The sequence below is a fragment of the Nannobrachium achirus genome (assembly GCF_963921795.1).
Source record: "Nannobrachium achirus genome assembly, chromosome: 3".
Taxonomy (NCBI): domain Eukaryota; kingdom Metazoa; phylum Chordata; class Actinopteri; order Myctophiformes; family Myctophidae; genus Nannobrachium; species Nannobrachium achirus.
This window is the reverse complement of record NC_137812.1, coordinates 24231127-24256051: the sequence shown is the minus strand read 5'-3', so window position 1 is coordinate 24256051 and position 24925 is coordinate 24231127. Positions and strand designations below refer to the sequence as shown.

General features: G+C 39.9%; 3 protein-coding genes across 3 annotated transcripts in view; all 3 read right to left on the bottom strand.

Moving 5' to 3' along the window:
• trip10b (thyroid hormone receptor interactor 10b) overlaps positions 1 to 3042 on the bottom strand; it is a 42639-nt gene extending 39597 nt beyond the window's left edge. Inside the window, exon 1 of the mRNA XM_080722262.1 lies at positions 2940 to 3042. Coding sequence (XP_080578388.1) covers positions 2940 to 2963 — 24 coding nt within the window. The 5' untranslated portion in view covers positions 2964 to 3042. The remainder of the gene's footprint in view (positions 1 to 2939) is intronic.
• Positions 3043 to 6814: 3772 nt separating this feature from the next.
• On the bottom strand, positions 6815 to 9445 carry LOC308282113 (microfibril-associated glycoprotein 4-like; the record flags this gene model as incomplete). The annotated part of the gene is made up of 5 exons (XM_080722457.1): positions 6815 to 7131; positions 7867 to 8037; positions 8389 to 8485; positions 8838 to 9044; positions 9410 to 9445. 5 exons carry the CDS (start codon positions 9443 to 9445, stop codon positions 6815 to 6817), a joined length of 828 nt encoding a protein of 275 aa, XP_080578583.1.
• Positions 9446 to 11947: 2502 nt separating this feature from the next.
• The window catches only part of LOC308281034 (microfibril-associated glycoprotein 4-like), a 28384-nt gene continuing 15406 nt past the window's right edge, over positions 11948 to 24925 (bottom strand). The window contains exons 4-5 of the mRNA XM_080721091.1: positions 12617 to 12784; positions 11948 to 12237 (exon numbers count right to left, since the gene is read on the bottom strand). Coding sequence (XP_080577217.1) covers positions 11954 to 12237; positions 12617 to 12784 — 452 coding nt within the window. The 3' untranslated portion in view covers positions 11948 to 11953. The remainder of the gene's footprint in view (positions 12238 to 12616; positions 12785 to 24925) is intronic.

The following is a 24925-nucleotide window of genomic DNA, read 5'->3' as shown; positions in this document are numbered from 1 at the left end:
CGGAACTCTCTGTTGTGCTGCTCAAGTGGGACTCCCTCTTTCTCTGTCTCCCTGGTGGTGGCACCTAAACACAAACATTTAACTTCACAAAATCTACACCTAAAAACCTAACCTTAACCCTAACACCTCACAAACACTATGCCTACAAAACCCAAGTCGTTGAAGTCGACCTGGGCGAAACACAGGGAAAAGAGAGAGTCCGGTGTCAACTAGGTACCTGCCTGAAGCTTGTGCACTGGACTGTGTCATTTATATAATGCTTGTTGACACGTGTAATGCCTACGCTCGCTGTGATTGTATATAAGTAGTAGGTGTGTTGGAAATATTTGAATGTGTGCTGTTGATCTTTTCCTTATAACTTTTGACATTTCTTTTTTGACCCCTACCCTGTTTGTGTCGTTACAAATAGGAATTTGTTCTTGCCTGGTAAAAAAAGGCTAAACGTGAGAACAGGGGGTTGACAATAAAGGTTGCCCTACTGCCTGTGACAAGTAAATAAAACGTTCAGGGCAAGTGGTGTTTGCTTTCAGGTTACCCGGCGGGCAAGTGGCCAGATTGGTCTCTTCCTCTCTCCAACACACATACTGTTACTGTACACACACCCCTATCATTTTATAATGGACAATTTACTTTTCGGGCAATTGGGCATGACTTTTCTGCAAGTAGAACATCATACTTGCCCTTGAGAGCTTAGTGTCAACCCCAGAGAAGAGATATATGTTGCTGTTCTTCTCACACTGAAATTCACAACAGCAGAAGCATTTCGGGAGTTGCATTCATATAGAGTTCACAGCAGTTATGCTTTGATTTAAACAACTTGACAGCAGCAAAGCTCAGCTCACACATGGCGGCCCACAAAACGGACAGAAAGCAGAAGTGGAAACAACGCTGTCTGTGTCCATCTCCAAGGTGTCTTAAAAGCATGATCTCAGAGACGTGTATATTATTGAGACTCTGCCCCAATCATCACTTTGGGACTGACCAATCTAGTGCACACACACACACACACTGTACACACCCATGTATAAAACCAGTAAGACTCCCTAATCGGGAGATAAGCGACCGTAGGTCTCGCTAGAAGAGGGCCATGTGAGAAATGAGGGGTGGGGTCTCCGCGTTGCCTTGGCGGACGAATAGGTACCGGCCCCGGCTCTCCCGGACGCTCCTAGGCCGAGTTAGGGCATTTTATGTGAGCTGCAGTGGAGGGGGTCCTCCACTGGGGGCGCCACCACTTTTGCATCCGTTCTGGAGTAGCAGGAGTGGGTGGTCCCCGGGAATTCCCCGTGAGCAGCCCCGTGGGGGTGGTCATTTGTTCATTTTTGCACATTTGGTATTTTTTTTACACCTGGGGGTCCCCCAGGGACCTGGGGGTCCCTGGAACTCCGGGGGTCCTTGGAGGTTGTAGTTTGGCAGGTAAGGAGTGTGTGTGCAAAATCTGGCATGGATCGGGGCAACGGTTGCGGAGATATGAGCAGGGCAAAAGTGTGACGTCTGACGTGTGACGGACTGACTGACGGACGCACGGACACCTGGTGGAGCTTTCTGTAGTAAGTGCGACCTACGGTCGCAATAAATCAAAACAAGAGCAAAACATGATGCACATGATTACATGTTGCCATTACGTGGACATATCATAACTCATCCTTTCTAAGCCTGATTTATACTAAGTTGCACACCGTAAATAGCAGATCTACAAGATCACAACGCGTCACGAATGAGCTTGTAGATCTGCTATTTACTGAGCACACCACAAGCACACACAACTTAGTATAAATCAGGCTTTAGGCGTGTAAGCAATGGTCTTTCCTGTCTTTCCTGTCCTGTCCTTGTCAGTAGTGTCTGTCATTCAATGTTATATGAGTTAAAGAGAAAGATCTCCTTGGAAATAAGCTGCAAGACTTATCCGAGTTTCCTTTTAATTGACCTTGTACCAGTGAACTGTACGGTCATGAACCGTAGGCCTTTCCCTATGCAAACTTCTAATAACTACTTCAATCAATCAATGCACACAGAATCTATCCAACTGTATTGTCTGATCCTGTCAGTTTAGGGAAAAACTGCCAAAGTGTGGGGGAGTTTCACTTTGTCAATGGCATATTATTTAAGTACATCTTCTCATGGACCATCAGGCACCAAAACAACAACAAAACTGCTGACAACAAACCACAGAAGTGCTGACACCAAGGAAGCCACCTACAGTAGATTCTTAAGTCTTGAAGAGGTGGGAGATATAGGCCTACCGTACAACATATTATCCATTTACCTCCAGACAGCAAAGAGTGAATATAAACAGGCAGTCCTCAAACAGACTATAACACAACAGTATAATGAACCATATGTTGTGTTTTAAACACATACATAATTCATTATTAGACAAGAATTGCATGTTATGAGAACAGTTTACATTAATTCCACCTATGTGAGTGCCATGTTGACTGTTAGGTGTAGGCCTACGCTGTACAGATCTGTGTTATCCACTTAAGTGTAACCCAAAGAGCACGAATGCAACACAAGCCTGCTATCTGAGTTACATTAGACACAATGAGCATTTTTCTATCATGAGAAAAAGGTATGCGGCAAAAAAAGAGAGAATTGCGAAACCCTTTCCTTCTGGCTGCTATAAACTTCACCGATGGAATTCTCTCTTGTCCCGTTTTCACAGGGATTGCTCAACCTGGGCGGACAACAACTAGACAGAAGAATACAATGTATCCACCACGAAGTTCGAGGCTGGGGAAAACAATAGCTGGATATGCGCATTGTTTAGGGATGTTGATTTGATGGCATGTTGGAAACAAGCCCACAACAAGCCCTGCCAAACTGATAATCCCAAAGGCGGCGGTTGGAGAAGGTTGGAGGTGGTGGTTCTGGAAGAACACAAGTTATGTCAGCAGAAGACAACATAGTCAACAACTTATAACTTTAAAACAATAACTTACCCAAAGGTCTGAGCCCCAGTCCATGTTTCCAAAAGAAAGGAAAAAGTTGTCACCAAGACACCAACCCTTTAATTTTTTTTTTAGTTGTTGTCTGCCTTTCTTCTCTTGCCTTTTAAATAAAACAAACTGGTTTTGTTTGCAAGGAGATGAAGAAAGCTTCTTCAGCTTAGCTATAACTTTAATGAGTCCAGTCAGTGTTAGAATGCGGACATGGCGGGTAGGAAATGTTTGGAGGAAGTCTACGCCTTCTTTCTCTCTCTCTCTCTCTCTCTCTCTCTCTCCCTCTCTCTCTCCCTGCCTCTCTCTCTCTCTCTCTCTGGCACCGCTCCCCTCTTGTTTCTCCAACAGAAAGAAAATATGTTCACTTCGCTTTTTCCTCCTCCTGAAACAAGTTTGCGGGGTCCCAGGAGGAGGTGGCCGAGAGAGGGGAGGAGGATGGGGGGAGGAGGTGGCGAGGAGAAGGGGGAGAGAGAGAGAGATAGGGTGGGAATATGCCAGCGGCATTGTCAGTCTTAAAGCAGCAGTAGTAGTTGTAGGCTTAGCCTAACTGCTATGGATGATGATGACAGCTGTACACTCGAGTTGAATTAAAGGTCCAGTAGTTTTATGAACATTGGAAACATTTTAATATAGGCTTTAAAAAAAATATATATATACCTAAAAGATTTAGATTTAAAGATGTTCCTACAACAATGTCCACAAGATTGTAAAAAATAATCTTTTTGAAATCAGTATAGGCCAGCCAAAGTATTATGCAATGCATGGCATACATACTAACAGCTGTAGCCTACACTCAAGTTAAATTAAAGGTCCAATAGTATGAATAAATTGTATAAAAAGATATTTGTTACAGTTGTTTTTATATATATAGACCTATATTCTTTTTAAAGATTTTAGGACAGTATAGAGACTATAGACAGACAGGACATGGGGAGAGAGATGGGGAGAGACGCAATAAAGGTCACCAGGAACGGGATTCGAACTCGCGACATGCACCTGGACCGGTAGCCAGCGGGCACCACAGGCAAAGAGTTGTTTGTTGGTTGGTTGTCCGTTTTTTGGAGCTGTGTGCAGCTCCCTATACGTGGCTGTGTGGGTCTGTCTGTGTGTCTGTCTGTCTGTGTGTCTGTGTGTGTGTATGTAGCCTGAACTTCCTAAACTTCGGCACGCCACTAGTCCCACAGTTTTGCCACCACACACTCGCGCCATATGTCAAATCGACCGGCTTACTCGGGAATCGTGGGCTATTACTTTTCTAAGAGAAAGGTTCTATAGTTTAATTGATATTAATTTATTAGTGAATTAATTTTCCCCATTGACTTATAATGGGAATCGCAAAAACTCACATTCAATTATTTGTCTCTCGCAAACCATAGGGGCTAGAGTTTCAAGACTTGGAGAGGAGGTTCATAATGATTTCAAGGATTAAATGAAAAAAAATTGTGTCATTTGGCCGCATGGTGGCGCCATAACACCCCACTTTACGTTTTGGCCTGTAACTCTTGAACCGTAGGTCGGAAAATTAAAAATATTTTTTCCCTGGATTCCTTGGGCCATGACGCATCTCCCCATATAGGCCACGCCCATTTGCGCCATGATAGATTGTCCGTCATCTTGAATTTTCTCCAAAACACACTTTTTGCTCCTTTTCCTACATATTTTCTTCAAATGTCACAAAAATCGGTACACATGATCCACACACACACACACACACACACACACACACACACACACACACACACACACACACACACACACACACACACACACACACACAGCTCCACTTCACACGGGTGTGATTTTTTATGTAAAGCGTCCTTGGGTTCATGTAAGGCGCTATACTGTAAGTTCAAGGTTACATTTATTAATATTATTCTGTTGATAGCGATCATTTCTGATTCATAGGCCTATCAGATTTTACAGTTTGATGGTTCCATATACCTATAAGAATAATCAATGGTAGGCCTATATATCCATTGGTTACATACCATTGATTGACATGCAGACCAACAAGAATGTATAGCCTACCTAAGTTGACCAGGCAGTATTTCTACATTTTAGCTCCAAACTGCATTTTTTGCTAAGTGCCTTTAGTCATTGAGGATGTGTCTAGAAAGAAAGTATAATGCATTTCAAGCTATAATGGCCTCTTTGAAGACCCTGATACTGGTCAAGGGCCCCTGGCTGGGCACACTGGCCCCATTTGCCAATCTGTCCATCCCTCATGCTATGGGTAGCCTATAGCTTAGGGGTGTAACGATACATTTTAGCGATACGATACGCATCACGATACAATTCGATTCAATGATTTAAAATCGATATAGTAACTATTTAGCAAAGAAATGAAATCTGTTTAAAATGTGTAAAATTATATTATTATGCTAGTAAACGCTGTGATTATCTAGCAAATACATGGACATTATATTTCAACACATATGGACAAAACCACCTTGACATGAACACATAGATTACACACATTTATCGATAGACCAAGAGTAGCTTTATGGAATGGAAAGGTAAGTAGACCCCTCTTTTTCATGTTCCCTCTTAAAATTGCCAAATAGGCCTACAAGGCACAAATACTTAGTTTCCATATAATCAATTATTTGCATTGCAAAACAATTCACTTCTCGAAAGCTTGCTTCTCACCATGATAGCTTCACTTCGGTCATCTTCTTTGAGCTCACTGACAGTCATCTGAGCTCTTTAGATACCTCAATAAAATAATGTATAGTAGCCTATCCAGATCAAAAAACAAAGAGAACAGAAAACAATGTGTGAACCATGATCAAGACCTCTCAGGTTATCTGAGTAAGGTCTGCTTTCTGTCCTGAAAACCCAAAATAAACGGGTGGATAAAATAGCATTTATAGCTTTTTATGCATCACATGTCTGGAACAATCTCCCCAAAAACTGCCACCACTCTTATTCCCTTTAAAACTTTCCTTTTTTTCCTTTTCTTTCTCTTCTGCACTGTTACTGTATTTTTTTTTCACATCTTTTTTGTTTTATTCAGCCTAATATATCATTGTGTAGCATAATTGTGTTTCCTTTGCTTGATGTTCTGTGTAAAGCACACTGCCTTGTTGTTGAATGTGCTATAGCTATACAAATAAAACTGCCTTGCCTTATACAGTAGGTCTTCTTTTATTTTTCATGAACCAATTATTTGACAATGTGGTGAGTGAGTGAGTGAGTGAGTGAGTGAGTGAGTGAGTGAGTGAGTGAGTGAGTGAACTGTGTCTGACCTCTTCTCTTGTTCCTTAGAAGAAACCCGGATGTGAAATCAAAGTAGGACTTCTCTGATGACCTCACCCTACCTGGACCACTCCTCCTCAGGTAAAGAACAGGTTGTGCAGCACAAGACTGACACCCTGTGTTCACCACCACGTTACAAACAAACCTACAGTACATACATTAGAGCAAGAAGATGACTGTTTGGCAATACGGTATTTACACACTGGATGTATACTGTAGAATAGATACTGTATTAATATACAGTGTGCACTCAAGCTATTTATGAACTTAATGAAGAGGTAAAGCAGCAAGGCATGTTCTATTTTCAGCAAAGAGGTTTTGGAAAGAAGAGAAAGAAAGATGAGAAAGAAGAGCAGACCAAGCCCAAGGCAAAGGTCAAGTTTACGTAGCACTAAGTGGTTAAATGTCTGAAAATACACATGAACATGAATGCAACATATTACACAAACAAACACAAAACATTAATTTAACATTTAACACTGACGACACTGTGTTGTCAAAAAAGTCTATGAAGCTATATGAAAAACTTTAATCTGCAACACAATGTTATACAATATGTAGTGGGGGTCCATCTCTCTCAGCTAAGGGGTCCTTGAAAAACACCACAACATGAATAATCAGGGAGTTGGAGACGCATTCTGTTCCTGCTGGTCCTTAACAGACACTGTGTCAGCAGCCACGCGTCTTATCTTCATGGCTATACTCTTCAGAGGGTCGTTATTGGACCAGTCACCCCATATCATCCGGGTTTCAATCTTCATGAACCCACCGTTGGGTATGTGCAGCCAGTAAAGGCCATTGGGGGTTGCGCCTGCACAGTCACCGAACCAAAACCCACTCAAACAATACTGAGCGCAGTTCAGCTCCGAGATGTCCTGGTCTTTGTCATAGGTGGTGAAGTTCATGTTGTTGCTGTGGTATGTCAAACTGTCCCCTAAAAAAAGACATGAACACAGTTTGCATTGTGACGTTTTCCCGATTCAAACCTCAGCTACAATTAAAAAGGCACTGTGTAATTGTGTTGTTATTAATAAAATATTTTGGTCTAATCTGCGCGGTATAGAAGTATGTTAATATGATATGACAATTTGTCCTCCTACTCCATTACTACATTTAGATCGTGTCAAAGGTCATGTCTCACCTAGATCTGACACAAATTCTGACCTGCTGCTCAAGATTCAATGTATCCACTGAGCAAGCATGCAGGCTCTATTAGCTCAATGGTAAAAAAAAAAAAAAAGAAAGAAAAAAGTGCAGGAAACAGAGTTCAAAATAAATCTGGGATAGAAGAGGAAAGTTATATAGTGCAGCTTTAACTGCTATCAAACCCATATACAAATCTAGTTTTGGGTATGAAAAACCCTTGAAAACATGATGTATATTTATGGGTATTTGGCTTTATAAATATATACTTAGCCTCTATTTGCCTAGGGTTGAAGGGCTGATAAAAGGATGATAACAAGCTTGAGTTGGTCAGTTGTCCCAGTATAAGGCCTGTGTGACCTATTCATTTTGCATTGTTTTACTGTGCAATATAATTTGTAATTTGACGACCTGTGTTAATAGAGATGGGTTACTTTGACCCAGCATAATCTATAGTGAGGTTTCTCATTTCTGAATTGAACACTGTGTGCTGCAGCCTCCTCAGATGTTACTGTAGGTTCCTCACCTGCCGCTCCACCCACATAGCTGCCCAGACGGAGCTGGTAGCCAGAGGCCTCAGGGTCGATGGAGAAGGAGGAGTATTGGGCGTACGCCTTCCCTCCCTCCCAGTCCTCCATGTCCACTCTCAGCTCACGCTTCTTCTCTCCCGTCGTCAACAAATAGATGTTATCCAGACCTTATAGAAGACACACATACAGAGGTATGTTTCAGATCAGGTAAAGAAAGCACTTAGTATCAATGAATGAAATCGTCAATCAATCAACCAATCAACCAATCAATAAAACAATCAATCAATCAATCAATTAATCAATAAATCCGTCTCTAGAATGGATCTTTAATACATGTCAGTGCAGTTCAAAAGGCTTAATTAGTTAATACAAACATGATTGACAATACACATGAAGATAATTGAAGTGTTTCTGAAGTGCCATGCATCATACTTATGATGTCTTGCTCGGCCACCTTTTAGATGGGTTTATTTTCAGTTCATGCATATGGTTTGCAAAACGTTTTAAAAATAACTCACCTATCCAATACTCTCCAGCTGCATCCCCAAAGCCATTCTTGTAGTGGTCCCAGGGTCTGTGGAAGTTCACAGTTCCATCCACCCTCCTCTGGACAACCTGAGATAGAGGGCAGCATATGTCAGGGTTAGAGAAACCGTCATTAGAGCACAAAGGGTTCCCAGTTCGAATCCGGGCTCCCCTGAGTTAATGTCGAAGAGTCCTTGAGCAAGACTCTGAACCCCTAGTTGCTCCCGGTGAGCAGGTTGGTGCCTTGAAATGGTTTCCTCTGCCATTGGTGTATGAATGTGTGTGTGAATGGGTGAATGTAATGCACAATCTATGTAAAGCGCCTTGGATAAAAGCACTATATAAATGCACCATTTACCATTTAGAGAGGTGGGGTTGAGGGGCTTTAAAATCTGTAACATGTTTTAACAGATCTTTTCACAATAATAGAGTAATTACTCACGGTCCAAGCACCTCCATCAGTGTCCATGTCGCAGTAGGCATGCACAGGGCTGGTGGGACCACCAGGGAAGATGGTGTACACCCCACTGGGACTGCTGCTGTCACGCTGCTGGATGTCATCACAGTCAGTGGGCAGGTAGAACTGGGAGTGGACACACACTACTATCACCATCACTGCTGCTATCAGTAGAGATAGCAATACAGCTGCCTGGAACAGAGAGAGAAGAGAAAAGAAAAGAAAAGAGAAGAGAAGAGAAGAGAAGAGAAGAGAAGAGAAGAGAAGAGAAGAGAAGAGTCTTCTCTTCTTCTGGGAGGAATTAATCACGTCATGCTTAGTGCAAGACAAAATAAATACAAGAGAACACATGCACGGCAAGCATTGTAGATGGTGTCCATTGTTTTCAGAGCAATTACAGTAGTCTATTGAACGAGCAAAGCAACCACTGTAGGCCTCATTATTATAGGCCTATATATCTTCAAAGCTAATGGCACAGAAGGACTACCCAAGTCTGTTGGTTGTGCCCTTGGGGAAAGACGAATCTGTCATTACCCCTCCTGCTGAAACCTTCCCACCATCTCCATGTGAAGGGGGCTTGGGTGGTTGACCATGATAGCGTCCAGCTTCCTTGCTATACACCCGGGGTCTTCAAACCCCTGGTTTTAGCTTGAACCCAAGCAGCTTAAACCAACCGACCAACATTGTTATCCTTTAACACGTCTGAAAAGAAACAGACCCACATCTTACCCTTGTCTGCATCTTGGAAGGGAGGTAGAGATGGTGTTGATGACTGAGTTATATAAGAACCGTTCTCTTCGTTTCAGGGTAATCCTTAACTTTATACTATACTAAAAGAAGTAGTCCGTGCTGGAGATTGATAACTGGTGATTTAATAACAAAAATATATTCAATAAATTCACGTGAACAGCCAGGGTTCTATCTTCTGTATCATCCGTAGCAACAAAATATCACTTCTCTGTATAAGCGTGGACACTTTTTTCAACACCAGAACGTAAAGTAAACAACAGAACCAAGCACATCCCATATTAGGCCTACTCCTCTACAGCCTGCTAACTACTTAAAGGCACATGGTTTTATACCTGATCACGCGTGCGCGCGCGCACGCGCACACACACACACACACACACACACACACACACACACACACACACACACACACACACACAGTGTCAGGAACTGACGCAGGTGTAATCCACATTGAAACGTCCCTCAATTTGTACTTTGCACCTTAATAAAAAGGCAGTAATTGTATCTGAGTTGCTCCAGTGCCCCCTTCTTACCTCTATACTGTAATTATCTCCTTCATTAGTGGATAAGGGAAATACCACTGTATATGTTGACATTTGAAATGTACCACTGACAATAAATGTTATTTAAGTAAAAGTCTGTGTGCATTGTGCAGTAAAATACGCAATTTCATAGTATTTCCAGAAAATGTGCAGGTTACACATCATGCATTATCATTTCTTCTCATGGCCATTTTTATCTCATCAACGCCACTCGTGTTTTTGCCAGTATGGTAAAAATGCCTCTCTGCGGATTATCCAAATTTATAGTTACTAACCTCACCCATAGGACTCCCCCTCATTATGCTAGGGTGGGATGGCAGCTCAGGGTAGAGGACAGAGGACAGCAATGGGCCTGGTTTTCAAGATACTCAAGGAAGGGACCAGTGCCCATGTACCTGTCAGACTACTTCAATAACATGAGAGACACCCACAGGCACCCACAACACCAGGTCGTCCGGATTGGGAATCGAACCGGCGATGCCACCAGGCATCCATGCCTATAGGTGGCAAAGCGCAAGTGGTATGCGCCCGGACCAGTAGGCCAGCAGGCGCCCCAAATACATGTTGTTTTAACAACGTTATGACTAGACTTCACAATGATGTTACGTGTATGAAATGTACCGGATCATTCTGTATGACAAGTTGGACTGATGCCAGTCATGCCACATTGATACAGACAGACAGTGGATGAAAGACAGTTTTGCTGTTTACAATTTTGGACTATACTTAAACAGACCAGGCCTGTGATCTTTGGCGCCCCCCTAAGGAGGACCTGGACACCTGAGTGGCAAACACTGAATGGATTATACTTCACTGCTCACTCAACAGATTTATGCCTTTATTCGTGGCCCAGAAGCCCACAAACATCGACCTAGTTCTGAATAAATATAATATTTGCGTTCTGTGTGAATGTAGGTTCCTCATGATGACACCTAAAAGATATTTACGGGTGAATTAATCACACACAAAAAAGAGGACACTTCAGAAATATTAGCATATATTGAAAATTAAATATTCTTGTAGCAATAACTGAAAAGTGAGAATTGCTAAAAAGTATTGCTTTTGCATGTTTCAAACTTTCCATCACGGATCACATTCTTAAACAAAATTCTACTTCTTTAGGCTATTGGAAATGAATGAAGAGGTAAAGCAGCAAGCATCGTTCCAGACTTCTCAAGTGCCCACTCTTCAGCATACCCCAATTAAAAGTTAATCTCTTGTGTTAAATGTTATCTAATGTATAATCGCCAAAAAATGTCTTATCTTTCATTCAATAAAGTTTTTCTAGTTGATGTTGATCTCTCCTTTATTGAAGTGTTGAGTGTTTGTATGATTTACTGGGAAGACTGTTGGCCCATAACAACAAGAGAGTTGTAGAGGAAATGGAACAATGCTAGTGTGCTGGATTTACACATTTATTTGGAAAAGACATTTCCTCTACAACTATTCTGGATATTACTGAATCAACATGGATAATGTCAGTTTACACATATAGGCCTACTGTAAACAAAACAAAATGACAAACTTCTTAAAATTATCTTTTTAGGGGGGTATTCAGCACCTTTTTAAAAGCTCTGTGGAAGTATTATTTTATTTGTATTATTCGTCTAAATAAATAAAAAGTGATCGATATTGTCTTTAACTGAAACATTGAGAGACAGAGAGAGAGAAATAGAGAGAGAGAAAGAGATAGAGAGAGAGAGAGAGATAGAGATGTGTTAATTCACTTTATTTTCTTTATTTTTCTTCATTGAACTTGTATTCTCACGTAGTTGATACACAGTATGATTAGAAAGATGGAGATACATTCTATTCCTGCTGCTCATTAACAGCTACTGTGTTAGGCACAGGCCTTATCTTCATGGCTATACTCTTCAGAGAGTAGATACTCGCCTTCCAGTGGGCCCAATACATACGGGTTTCAGCCCTACTAGTCGCACCATTGGGTGTATACAGGCTATTGGGGTTTGCGTATTCGCAGTCGCCGAACCAAAATCCACCCAAATTACGTTGAGCACAGTTGGCTCCATTGGCGTCCTGGTCTTTGTCGTAGGTGGTGAACTTCCTGTTGTTGTGGTATGCCAAACTGTCCCCTAAAAAGACAAAGGATTAAATGGTCTCTCATTCTGAGCACAAACCTCAGCTGCAATTAGCTGTTAAAACTTCTGCTTGAAAAACACCAAACATGATTTATATTTATGGATATGACATTTTGAAGAGTTTGTTTTATATATTTATGTATTTATTCATCACACACCCAGCCTTTATTAGTTATGTGTGTGGAGGCAAGGACAAAGAGGATGATAAGTCTGATTGGACAGCTCCCTTAACATTGTGAGGCAGATTCATCTTACACATTATTTAGCTTGTTTTACTGTACATTATAATTGTAATTTGAAGAATTGTGAATTTTTTAATTTCATTAAACACTGTTACTGAAGCCTCTGAGTCCTCGGATCTTAGGTCCCTCACCTGCTTCTCCGTCCACATAGCTGCCCAGACGGAGCTGGTAGCCAAAGGTCTCAGGGTCGATGGAGAAGGAGGAGTAGTGAGCGTAGGCATTCCCTCCCTCCCAGTCCTCCATGTCCACTCTCAGCTCACGCTGCTCTCTCATCGTCAGCAGGAAGATGTTATCCAGACCTTATAGCAGACACACAGAGGGTCTATTTCAACTCACATGAAGCAATGAATAATATACATTTATTGTGTCAATTTGCAGCCTGTTTCTGAAATGCCATGCATGTTCTGTCAGATTGGTGAATGTATTTTCTCAATTTGCTTGTATTGGTTCTATCTCTGCACCGTAAAAATGTGTTTGTTTGCAGTTTTGATTGATTGATTGATTGATTGATTGATTGATTGATTGAATACCTTATTAGAAGTTTGCATAGGAATAGTAAAGGACAGTAGGCTATACAGTTCACATACAAGGTCTACTAAAATGATTTAGACCACAAGAAAGCGCAATGGCTTGTTTGCATTGGGGTTCTTTTCTACTCAATTCATGAAAACATTAAATGACAGACAAATAAAACACAGTACATATGCAGGAAATCATAACACAAGGCTTTGTTTTTAGTTTTTACCAGTTTTGAGTTGCAGTCGCCTGTAAGTGACTTTTCAGAGTGGTTTTAAAGGAGAGTAGGGGGTAGCACTTTAAACTAAGGTGCTGTTAATAAACATTTATTAACATTTATAAAGATCATTTATTAATGTTAATAAGTATATGTTTAAGAAGCTTATTAATGTTTGTAAGCAATCTAACAAACATTTATTAATAGTCGAGAGGATGTTAATAAGACAATTAATAACCGTTAATAGGCGATTTATAAGACGCTTATTAACCTTATTACTTGTTTATAAACATTTGTAAGGCATTCAAAAAGTTAATAGGAGGTTTATAAGACATTTATTAACTGTTAATTGCTTATTTATAAGACACTTGAAAAACGTTTTCATTTTTCTAAAACGTTTTTAAGTAATATAATAAACATTCATAAATTGTTAATAACCATTAATAAAAGTTAATAAGATATTTACATAGCATTAATTAACAGTTTAATAGATGTTAATAAGATATTTACACAGCATTAACTAACCGTTATTAGTTTTACTGAACCATTGGTAAGGGAACTAATAAACATTAATACATTGATAATAATATATTAAGGTAACTAAAAAAGGGTATTATAAACAGTAACAAACCCTTATAAGACGCTTGAAAAACCACATTTATTCTTAATAAATGTTTATAAGGAATTTATAAATCATTAATAATATTTATTAAATGTTAACACATGTTAATAAGATGTTCATAAAGCTTTACTTAACCGTTAATAAGTTACCCTAAGTTAACCTAACCGTTGGTAAAGGATCTAATGAAAATTAATAGAACTGTTTATAATATATTATTAAACTGATAATAGGGTATGAACAAGTCTTATGCACTTGGTTTAAAGAGGAACGGTCATTTATTAACTAGAAAACAGACTTACAAACATCAACAACTTGTTAACAATGTATTTATTAACACTTAAATAGGCAGGAAGTGGGAACAGTCATCTATGAACATTTATAAACCACTTATAAGAACTAAACAGTGTCTATTAACATTAACAAATTGGTAATGTTGGCACTTATTAACACGTTATTAGACATTTAGCAGGTACTTGGTTTAAAGTGGGGACAGTCATCTATAAGCATTTATATAGGCTTTAAAAACACCTAAACAGAGTCTTATTAACATTAACCAATTGTTAACAATGCACTTATTGTCGCGTTAACTCATACCCTGCCAAAAAATATGTTTCTATGATAAAAACGTCTTTAAAACGTCTTTTTCACTATGGACCTCCCTGCCAGACGTCTTCTGAACGTCTTTTTTTTTTTAAAAATAATTTTTTTTTTTTTTTTTTTTTTAAAACATTTTTTTTTTTTTTAATTTTTGGACCTCCAACAGTGTACTAGGCATGATCGCGATCGCGAAATTGCATGTTTAACCCCCATACCAACCCCATCTTTCAAACATGGCAGCCATGTTTGTTTACATTTGAAGAAAACATAAGGGCTCCTTTCTCCTGAATGCCTGAACGGATTTCCAAGCGGATTTTTTTGTTTGAAAGCTGTGAAAAGCATGCACATGCATAGTGCATGATCTGTGCACGAATGTGTGCACCAGCGTGCACACTATTTTTTTAACCCTTTGTTGGCGAACCGGCAATATAAGAGGTCATCCCACTTTAAATATGGCACCGACTGAGTTAATAGGCATTTTGCAGGTACTTGGTTTAAAGTGGGAACAGTCATCCATAAACATTTATAAACAACTAAACAGTGTCTTATTACCATTAACAGACTGTTAACAATGCACCTATTGACGTGTTAATAGGCATTTTGCAGGTACTTGGTTTAAAGTGGGAACAGTCATCTATAAACATTTTTAAACAACAAAACAGTGTCTTATTAACATTAACAGACTGTTAACAATGCACCTATTAACGTGTTAATAGGCATGTTGAAGGTACTTGGTTTAAAGTGGGAACAGTAATCTCTAAACATTTATAAACCACTTATAAGAACTAAACAGAGTCTATTAACGTTAACAAATTGTTAATGTAGGCACCTATCAACACGTTAATAGACATTTTGCAGGTACTTGGTTTAAAGTGGGAACAGTCATCTATAAACATTTTTAAACAACAAAACAGTGTCTTATTAACATTAAAAGACTGTTAACAATGCACCTATTAACGTGTTAATAGGCATTTTGCAGGTAGTTGGTTTAAAGTGGGAACAGTAATCTATAAACATTAATAAACACATTATAAGAATTAAACAGTGTCTTAATAACATTAACAAATTGTTAAAAAGGCACTTATTGACGCGTCAATAAGCATTTCGCATGTACTTGGTTTAAAGTCTAATGTTAGTCATCTGTAAACATTTATAGTCCCTTTAACAACAACTAAACAGTGTCTTATTAACATTAACACATTATTAACAAATCACTTATTAACACGTTAATATGCATTTTGCAGGTACTTGGTTTAAAGTGGGAACATTCATCTATAAACATTTATAAACAACTAAACAGTGTCTTAATACCATTAACAGACTGTTAACAATGCACCTATTGACGTGTTAATATGCATTTTGCAGGTACTTGGTTTAAAGTGGGAACAGTCATCTATAAACATTTTTAAACAACAAAACAGTGTCTTATTAACATTAAAAGACTGTTAACAATGCACCTATTAACGTGTTAATAGGCATTTTGCAGGTAGTTGGTTTAAAGTGGGAACAGTAATCTATAAACATTAATAACCACATTATAAGAGCTAAACAGTGTCTTAATAACATTAACAAATTGTTAAAAAGGCACTTATTGGCGCGTCAATAAGCATTTTGCATGTACTTGGTTTAAAGTCTAATGTTAGTCATCTGTAAACATTTATAACCCCTTTAACAACAACTAAACAGTGTCTTATTAACATTAACACATTAATAACAAATCACTTATTAACACGTTAATATGCATTTTGCAGGTACTTGGTTTAAAGTGGGAACAGTAATTTATAAACATGTATAAACCCATTATAAGATCTAAACAGTGTCTTATTAACATTATCAAATTAACAATGCACTTAACGCGGTAATAGGCATTTAGTGGGAACAGCCATCTATAAATATTTATAAAGCCTTTAAAAACACCTAAACAGAGTCTTATTAACATCAACAAATCCCTAATAAAGTGTCTTATTAACACTGAAAGTGTATTATTAACATCAACAAATCGATGATTAAAGGGGCACTCCACCACTTTTCAACCTATGTTCATATAATTGGTCCTCACTCAAAAATAGTAAATACATTTTCTTTTTTTCTTTTTCTCAGAGAAGGGTTGTGGGCAGGTCAGAAACCCATCGTCTTGTGACATCATCGATTGCCAATCCAGCTTATAGAAACTGCAGGCTTTCTATTCCTGAAAAATTGCAATTTTAAAGTGGAAGCCATTGTTCTCGCAATAATAAAAATCTAAATATTCTTTTCAAAAATATTGATTAAATCCTTTTTTTGGAAAATGATGATGTCACAAGACGATGGATTCGGAACTTCCCACAGCTCTCCTATGAGACCCGGACTGAGTAGAAAAAAATGAACATTAGTGAGGACCTATTATATGAAGACAGGTTGAAAAGTGGTGAACTACTCCTTTAAGTATTCATTAACACCTCAAATAGGCATTTTTCAGCTACCTGTTGCAAAGTGGGAACAACATTAACAACTTACTATTTATCTTTCTTTTCCCTTTAGGTAAATAAAAGGAGGTCATTCATTCTTAAAGGAAGGCTGTGCACAAACAGAAGTAGGCTAGTAATGTTTTGGGACTATTCCTTTGCAGCTTATGTAATATCATTCCAGTTTATGTACAACTATCACTGTTGTACACCTCTTCCTCCTCCTGCCATCGCTTGAAGATGAAGAGCTTGAGGAATTTGAGGCGAAGGTGGTCGAGTAGCTGGACTCGGACGGTGACTTGACAGAGGTTGGAGACTCATTTCTTGATGCTGTAAAAACAAAATGCAAAATGTTATATAAATAGGAGGTTAGGCATTTTAGACATGTTTTGTTCATAAAGGGGTTACAGTGCACTTATTGTAAATAATAATAATAATAACAATAAATAAATAAATAGGAGCAGCGCTCTTCCGAGCACAGGTCTCCAATGTGATAAGCAAATGTGAAAATGGTTCCATGTCATCTGTGGCCTATCATGATTTCGTTCCAAAGATGTGTTTTGCTCAAATTGAGCTGCTGGTGGCGCTATAACAGGCCAATGTGAAAAGGGTGGCATTTGTTCCTTGACCTACGGAAATCACAAGCTGCGTTTATGATTTGAGGCATTTTGTTCAAAACGGACCAATCCTGCAAACTTTGGAAGCCACTCAACTAGGATGGAATATGAATTATCGGACAGCTCAGTCTTGATCACTTGCCTATAGCTATACTCAGTTCCACACATATTCCTGTGATTTTTGGAACAAATCTGGAGTAATTTAAAAAAATGTGTTTTACTTAAATCAGCCTCCAGGTGGCACTATAAAAAGCAGATGTGAAAAGGGCAAAGGTTTTTCCTTGGCCTCTTGGGAGTGCGCATACAAAGTTTTACACTGATCGGTGGAGTTAGAACCATAGACTGTAAAAAAAATATGGACGATGCAAAGCCATTGGTTTCTATGCTGCGAAGATGACGTTTTTCGTTCAAAAGGGAGCACACTTGCAAAAGCCAGTCTTAGCCTATCAGGATGGAATTTGAAGAATCTGAAAGACCTGTTTCGTTTAATGACTATAGAGATAACATGTACCGATTTGCGTGATTTTTGGACAAAATCGTTAGAAGTGCTGTCCAAAAATCTTGGATCACATGACCACATGGGGTGGCAGCCTGTATTACAATTAGGGGTGCAACGGTTCACGGTATAAAACCGAACCGTACGGTACGCCCTGCACGGTACCCGAACCGTACGCCTTCATGTGAACCGCGGTCTTTTTGTGTTTCTAAATTAATTAATTTCTTACAGCTGGACAGCCACTGTGCATCGTGCACAAGACAATCTCCACTAAACCCCGCTCCGCAAGTAAACACGCACTAATGTCCCATCACCGTAGCCCTCACCCCCACCTACTCTGTAACAAGAGCCGACATTCACACTCGCAGCAGAGCAAAGCAGTTGAGAGTCCTCACAGAGACAGAAAAACAAAACGAAGCCAGTCTTGCTAGTCGCTAAGCTGTGCAGTGCGGAGCGCATAGTTGTTGTAACATGGAGAACAAGTCCAGGAGAAATCTGCTTGTTGTTGTTAGTCCCATACATCATTACAGTCTGTTTTTAGACTGACCATAGCAGGCAGCGTTAGCAAGCAACAAAGCCAAACGTAGCGTAGCCCCAAGCCAGAGTGTCAGACACCCGCTAGCCTCACTGACTGACTGAGTGGAGGAGCAACGCATGGTGAGTGTTGTTGCCATGTCTGATTATTATAAGCCACATTGAGCTTGTTTTTATGTAAAGTTGCTTGTAGGCTAAATAATGGTGGATGCGGTGGTGAGCTTGTAGATCGGCTTGGCCACTTTCAAATAGCCGACGTGTATAGGTTTAACGACCTCATGTGGCCTATATTCAATTATTTAAGCATTGTTTTCATAGATCTGGTTGCTTATTCCTCTCGCAAAGTTTGGCAACACAGTGAACACACCCGTCTATTTTGGTTATAGTAATGAAAACTTACAGAGGCTATTTGCTCAAGCTTGTAGCCTACTATAGTATCTCTTGTTGTGTGCAAAACAATTTGTTCATAAATAAAGCACTTTGAAACTGAAGACGATGGCCAATATTGATGATAATGATAATAGAAAAGAAAATCATTTTTCCCCCTTTTTATTTTATTTTATATTATTATTATTATTTAACCCACCTTAAGGCTAAGAGGCACTGTCATAATTCAATTTGCTTAGAAGCAAAATAAAAAAAGATTTTTGGAAAGTCTTTTTTTTTTATGCAAAACACGCACCGAACCGTACCGAAACCGTGACCCCAAAACCGAGGTACGAACCGAACCGTGGGCTAAACGAACCGCTGCACCCCTAATTACAATCCATTGTAAACAATGGAGCGATGGTCCCAAAATATGAGTTCTGTTCAACCAATTTATTTTGACCAAATCGACAAATGGGCAGATGACAATTTGGATTAAATAGATGGGTACATCCACAATATTCATGGCAGTTAGGTTGCAATGTTACTCTGTACAAGAGACTTGCTACTAGGGATGGAGCTCGTTAATTTTTATTGATAATGAGCACCTTATCGATCATGCTTATCGAGCCGGGCTTTTATCGAGCCCACTATTGAGCATTTTCTGTTATTTTGTGGAAAGACATGAGACACTATCAATTCTGAAGTTTTTTTTAAATATGTTATATGTATATAGTATAGTTTTACAGTACTATTCATAAGTTATTAATACTAGCCTGTACTGTAAAATTATACTATAAATTGTATGGTATATAATATAAACTATAGGCTAACATTTCCATGTTTTTCTTTTTTTTTTTACAGTAATGCATAGGCCTATCGATTTTTTCCATAATATCTTTTTGTTTGTTTTAAGCAACAACAAAAATCTATATTTGCACTACATTTGACTAGGGCCTTCAAACACAGTACTTTAACTTAACAGACAGAAGGCAAGTAACCTTTTTATTTTTGGAAAATATTTGAAGAAACTAAATGTGTACCGTCTCTTTAAAAATGTAATTTATAACGCATAGTACGACGGTGTCACGCAACAAAAAATACCAAATCAACAAGCTCACACAGCGTCTGCTCGCACCGCGTTGTGAGCTTGTAGATCTGCTATTTTTGGTAGACTGAGAAGAAGTCACGCTGGCAACGCTATACGGATTCATTTGCACGGAGCGATATATTATAACTCTGCGGCGGGGATTTTGAGTGTCCCAAACGGATTTATTATCAATGGAATCATTCATATTTTCAAGCACCACATACTTTGGGTGGAAGAGATCGGTTGTCGCGCTGCTGAAACAGCCGACGCTACCGTTGTTTTAACTCGTCGTCACAGACATTCAAAGTTATTGCACTTGGGTGGGTCTTATGTGATGCACTATGGACAATTAGTGCCTCCGCATTGTCGAAGTGTTCCTTCCCGAGCATGTAACCGTGGCCGTGCTGCATAAGGCCTATTGCATTTAGCTCTCCCCTTGTCTTTTCTAAAATGTAACCAAACTTTTTAGTGTTTCACAAGTTCAACCATTGTTCCACGGCACACACTTGCAAAGCACACAACTATCAATGACGCAATGTAGCCTACCTCCTGTCCCAGCCCCCTATAGCGGTCCATGACGTGACGTTATGAGGCTTACCCGATAACAGGCTCGACAGAGCAAAAGCTTATTGATACTCGGGTCTCGATAAATTCAGAACCGGGTTTGTAATGGACCCGGTTTTCGGGCTCCATCCCTACTTGCTACAGTATCTGTGCAGACTAGTGCTTGCTCTGCCATCATATTAACTTACTGTATTGTGATTTTTGCATATAAATCAGGAACAAGAAATTGTTAATATGATGGCAGAGTAAGCACTGCAAAGATTGCAAGTCTTTGTACACATTAAGGTTGCAACCTAACTTGAATATCGTTACCGTGGATTAAATCAATCCAGTTACTGTAGCCCTTCTATTTAATCCTTTTGGGGATTTTTCATCGTCCTGCTGGACGGAGGAGCATTAGGACCATTCATTCTTTTACATTAAAACAGGCTTCACTGTAAACGTAATGATTTATAGCCGTTTGTGGGGGGTCAGTTAGACGAAAATGGCGTCTTCGGGGGGTGAAACCGTAACAAAGTGAAAACCCCTTTGAAAGTGGAAAAGGTAAAAACGCTTTGTATCTCCCGCTTTCATCTAAATACCGTAAACGCAGCAAACCACTGAAATTATAAGATGTGGGACGTCCTAATAGGGCTGTCACGATTAGGAATTTCTCCAGATGATTAATTGTCATAGAAATAATCGGCGATTGACGAATATATCGTCTTTTTTCCCCCCTTCATTTTATGCCACTATGATAAATAGCTTTGAGCTCATACACATACTGTACCTTAATGAAGAGCAATTTAATTGCTTTTTAAACATCAGTTCAGTGGTGTAAACTGTAAAGTAACTATTAAGTACATTTATTTGCTAACGTTAGCCCTAATTTATACCGTAGCTATTTGAAAATAGCCGATCTACAAGCTCACAACAACGCGTCGCAGTGCGTTGTGAAAATAGCCGATCTACAAGCTCACAGCCCGTCGCGGTGCGTTGTGAAAATAGCGATCTACAAGCTCACAACGCGTCGCGGTGCGTTGTGAAAATAGCCGATCTACAAGCTCACAACGCGTCGCGGTGCGTTGAGAAAATAGCCGATCTACAAGCTCACAACGCGTCGCGGTGCGTTGTGAAAATAGCAGACAACTGCAAAAATAGCCGACACTGAAAACAGCGACAGTAGCCTATAATGTTTATCATGACACGATCCAGCATCTATAGCTCGTCGCCGTCTGTGTGTAATCATCATCCCCTCCATAAGCTGCAGTAAAGGCATTGACTCCAGTCCTCTGTGTTGAAACGAAACGTGAAGTGAACGCCTTTTTCTGTATCGTATCATAAGGAATAAATGTAGTCCCGGGATGTGTATGGTACATGTGTCTGTTCCGACCGTCTGGAACAAACTTTTTAAGCATTTTTAGTTAGCCAGCCAGTCTGCCTGTGCTGTGTGACGGCAGTGCGTTGTGTTGACTGACTGACTGAGGAGGACCAGCATTGAGCTGGCTGCTAGGAAGTAGAACGGAACTTGGGCAGTGCGGTCATGGCGACATGCGCCACCTAGCGACCTGGCATGCAAATTACCGACAAATTGCGTTTTCATCTAAAGACCACATAAAAAATGAAAACTAAACGGCTCTTAGCCGTTTTCCACGAAGCTCGTTTTAATGTGAAAGTCATTTTGAAAATGAATAAGGGTAATAATAACAATAATAATAATAATAATCCAGCAACAATTTCATGGACCCCTTGCAGTAACTCCGGACCCCCTAGGGGTCGTGGACCCCCCGTTGAGGACAGGGGGGTCGCACCAAATTCTGGGCCCTGGGTACAAGGATTCACTCACATTTTGTGCTTTAAAAAGTTGCTATATGCAGTTTTCTGCTGAGATAAGCAGGCAATTGCTTATTTTTTTTTTTTTTACTTTATTATATTCAGACGGCTAACCATGCATCCTAAATAAATGTTGTCTCTGTGACACTTCCTGGGGCCACAATCTGCCTCCAAAACTATAATTTTCGTCTGTGAGAAGTTCTATCATTGGTCGATAGACAGATAGCCTGCCCAGTAAGCAGAGCAATCAGGACCGCCTCTTGTTGTTGTTCGGATTGGTTGACCTGTCTGTCAATCCTTTTAGCCCCGGTCGGCTGGTTCATGCACCAATGAGCTGCTAGTGACAGAGACTAGATTCTTTTTAGGGAGCATTGTTTAGCCGCCTGAATATAATTAAATAAAAATAAAAAAATAAAATAAGCAATGGCCTGTTTCCTGCTTATGTCAGCAGAAAACAGCTTATAGCAACTTTAACCATTGAAAAATAGCAGATGTACAAGCCCACAGCGCGGCGCCGAGTGCCACGCTGCGAGCTTGTAGATCTGTTATTTTTGAAAAATTGTGAACATTTTTCATGGGGTCTTTGAATATTTCAAATCCCTCTAAGGTTTTAGAAAAAACCTATGTTTCTATGTCAGTGGTGCTCAAACGTTTTCATGTGAAGGACCCCCAAAATGATACGTATTTGGCCACATCTCAAAATATTTAGTTCCAGGGACCCCCCAGAAGCAAAATTGTATCTAAAAATGTTACCTTAAAAAATACCCATATTCAAAGATTTCCACACATTTTCATGACTTAAAAAATAGCAGATCTACAAGCTCGCAGCGCGGCACTCAGTGCCGCTCTGTGAGCTTGTGGATCTGCAATTTTTCAATAGCTAAAGTATAAAATAACAATATAAAATCAAATTGGTTTAATCTCATGCTCTCAAGAGTGCTTGTTACAATAAAACACTTAAGATATCTGTAAATATTTTCTAAATCTACAGCAGTGGTCCTCAACCTTTTCAGGCTGTGACCCCCTAAATAATCATATTTTAACTTGGGACCCCCCACCCTGACAAGCATTAAGAGTTGAGGCATTACATTTTGTATAACTCGGTTATATTGTGAAAATAGCAGATCTACATGCTCACAATGCCTCGCGTTGTAGATCTGCTATTTTCACAATTTCTGCGTCTAATAGGTCTATATGCCAATGTTTAATTTGTCATTTTAGAAGTTTTAAAAGGTCCTTAAATTGTCACTTTAGAAATGTGCAGATACCCTCTATACACTTAAACTTTATGTTGGTTTGTTTACTGTTGAGTGAGAAAACAGTGTTGCACATTAAGCTAATCTTCTGGAGACCCCCCAAAATAATTTGGGGACCCCCAGGCCCTGGTTGAGAACCACTGATCAACAGTAATGCACTTAGCAAATTTGTTTAGCCCTTAGCAGGAGGTTACATCACAGCCAACAAAAACAACATTAAACAGGCCTAAGTGAAGTAAAAACAAAACAAAAAAAACGTCATACTGTACCTTAGGATGCACACATGAACAAAGAGGGGCTTGTAGGTGATTTCGCTGACTTGTAGGCACTTAAACTGTTAGAACAACACGCAGAAGTTGCGTGCATATCGACGTTGTGTTTACTGTGTTGTACAATATGTCCGTGTTACGTTCAAATACGGCCGGACGGAAACGGCGTTTTGCCGATAATAGTTCCGCATTGTTCACAGGAGGGTGGGAACCATAGAGTTAGGTGGGAACAGCTTTAGCACTGACTGACACAGCTGCAATTAATTACTGTCACGTACCACGCCACCTGTACTGTGTGGAACTGAAGTTTCAGATTGGCTATGAGTGTCAGGCAGTGGTTTAAGCAAAGTAACTAAGTATTTGTACTTTACTTGAGTATTGACACAACTCCTACAATGTTTGCCCTAACATCACACAAATTTGTACACAGTATGTCTAGACTCGATCATGTCATCAACATGGGTCTGTCCCATTTAGCGCCACCTTCAGGCCGATTTTTTAAAACACATTTATGGACACCGCTTAATGTTGCCCTAAATTCACGCAAATCGGTATACAATATGTCTAGACTCATGTCATCAACATGGATCTGTCCCATTTAGCGCCACCTTCAGGCCGATTTTTTAAAACACATTTATGGACACCGCTCCTACAAATGTTGCCCTAAAATCACGCAAATCGGTATACAATATGTCTAGACTCATGTCATCAACATGGATCTGTCCCATTTAGCGCCACCTTCAGGCCGATTTTTTAATGCGACCTGACAGTCTCTTATCTCCCGTATGAAACCCTTGTTGCGACCGTCAGGTCGCAGTTACTATCAAAACCTCCACCGGCTGTCAGTCAGTCCGTCTGTCTGTCCGTCTGTCTGTCACATCACGTCACGTCACGGCACGGCACGGCACGGCACGGCACGGCACGGCACGGCACGTCACACTTTTGCCCAACTCATATCTCCGCCACCGTTGCCCCATTCATGCCAAACTCTGCACACACACTCCTTGCCTGCCAAACAACAACCTTCAACCTCTCACATG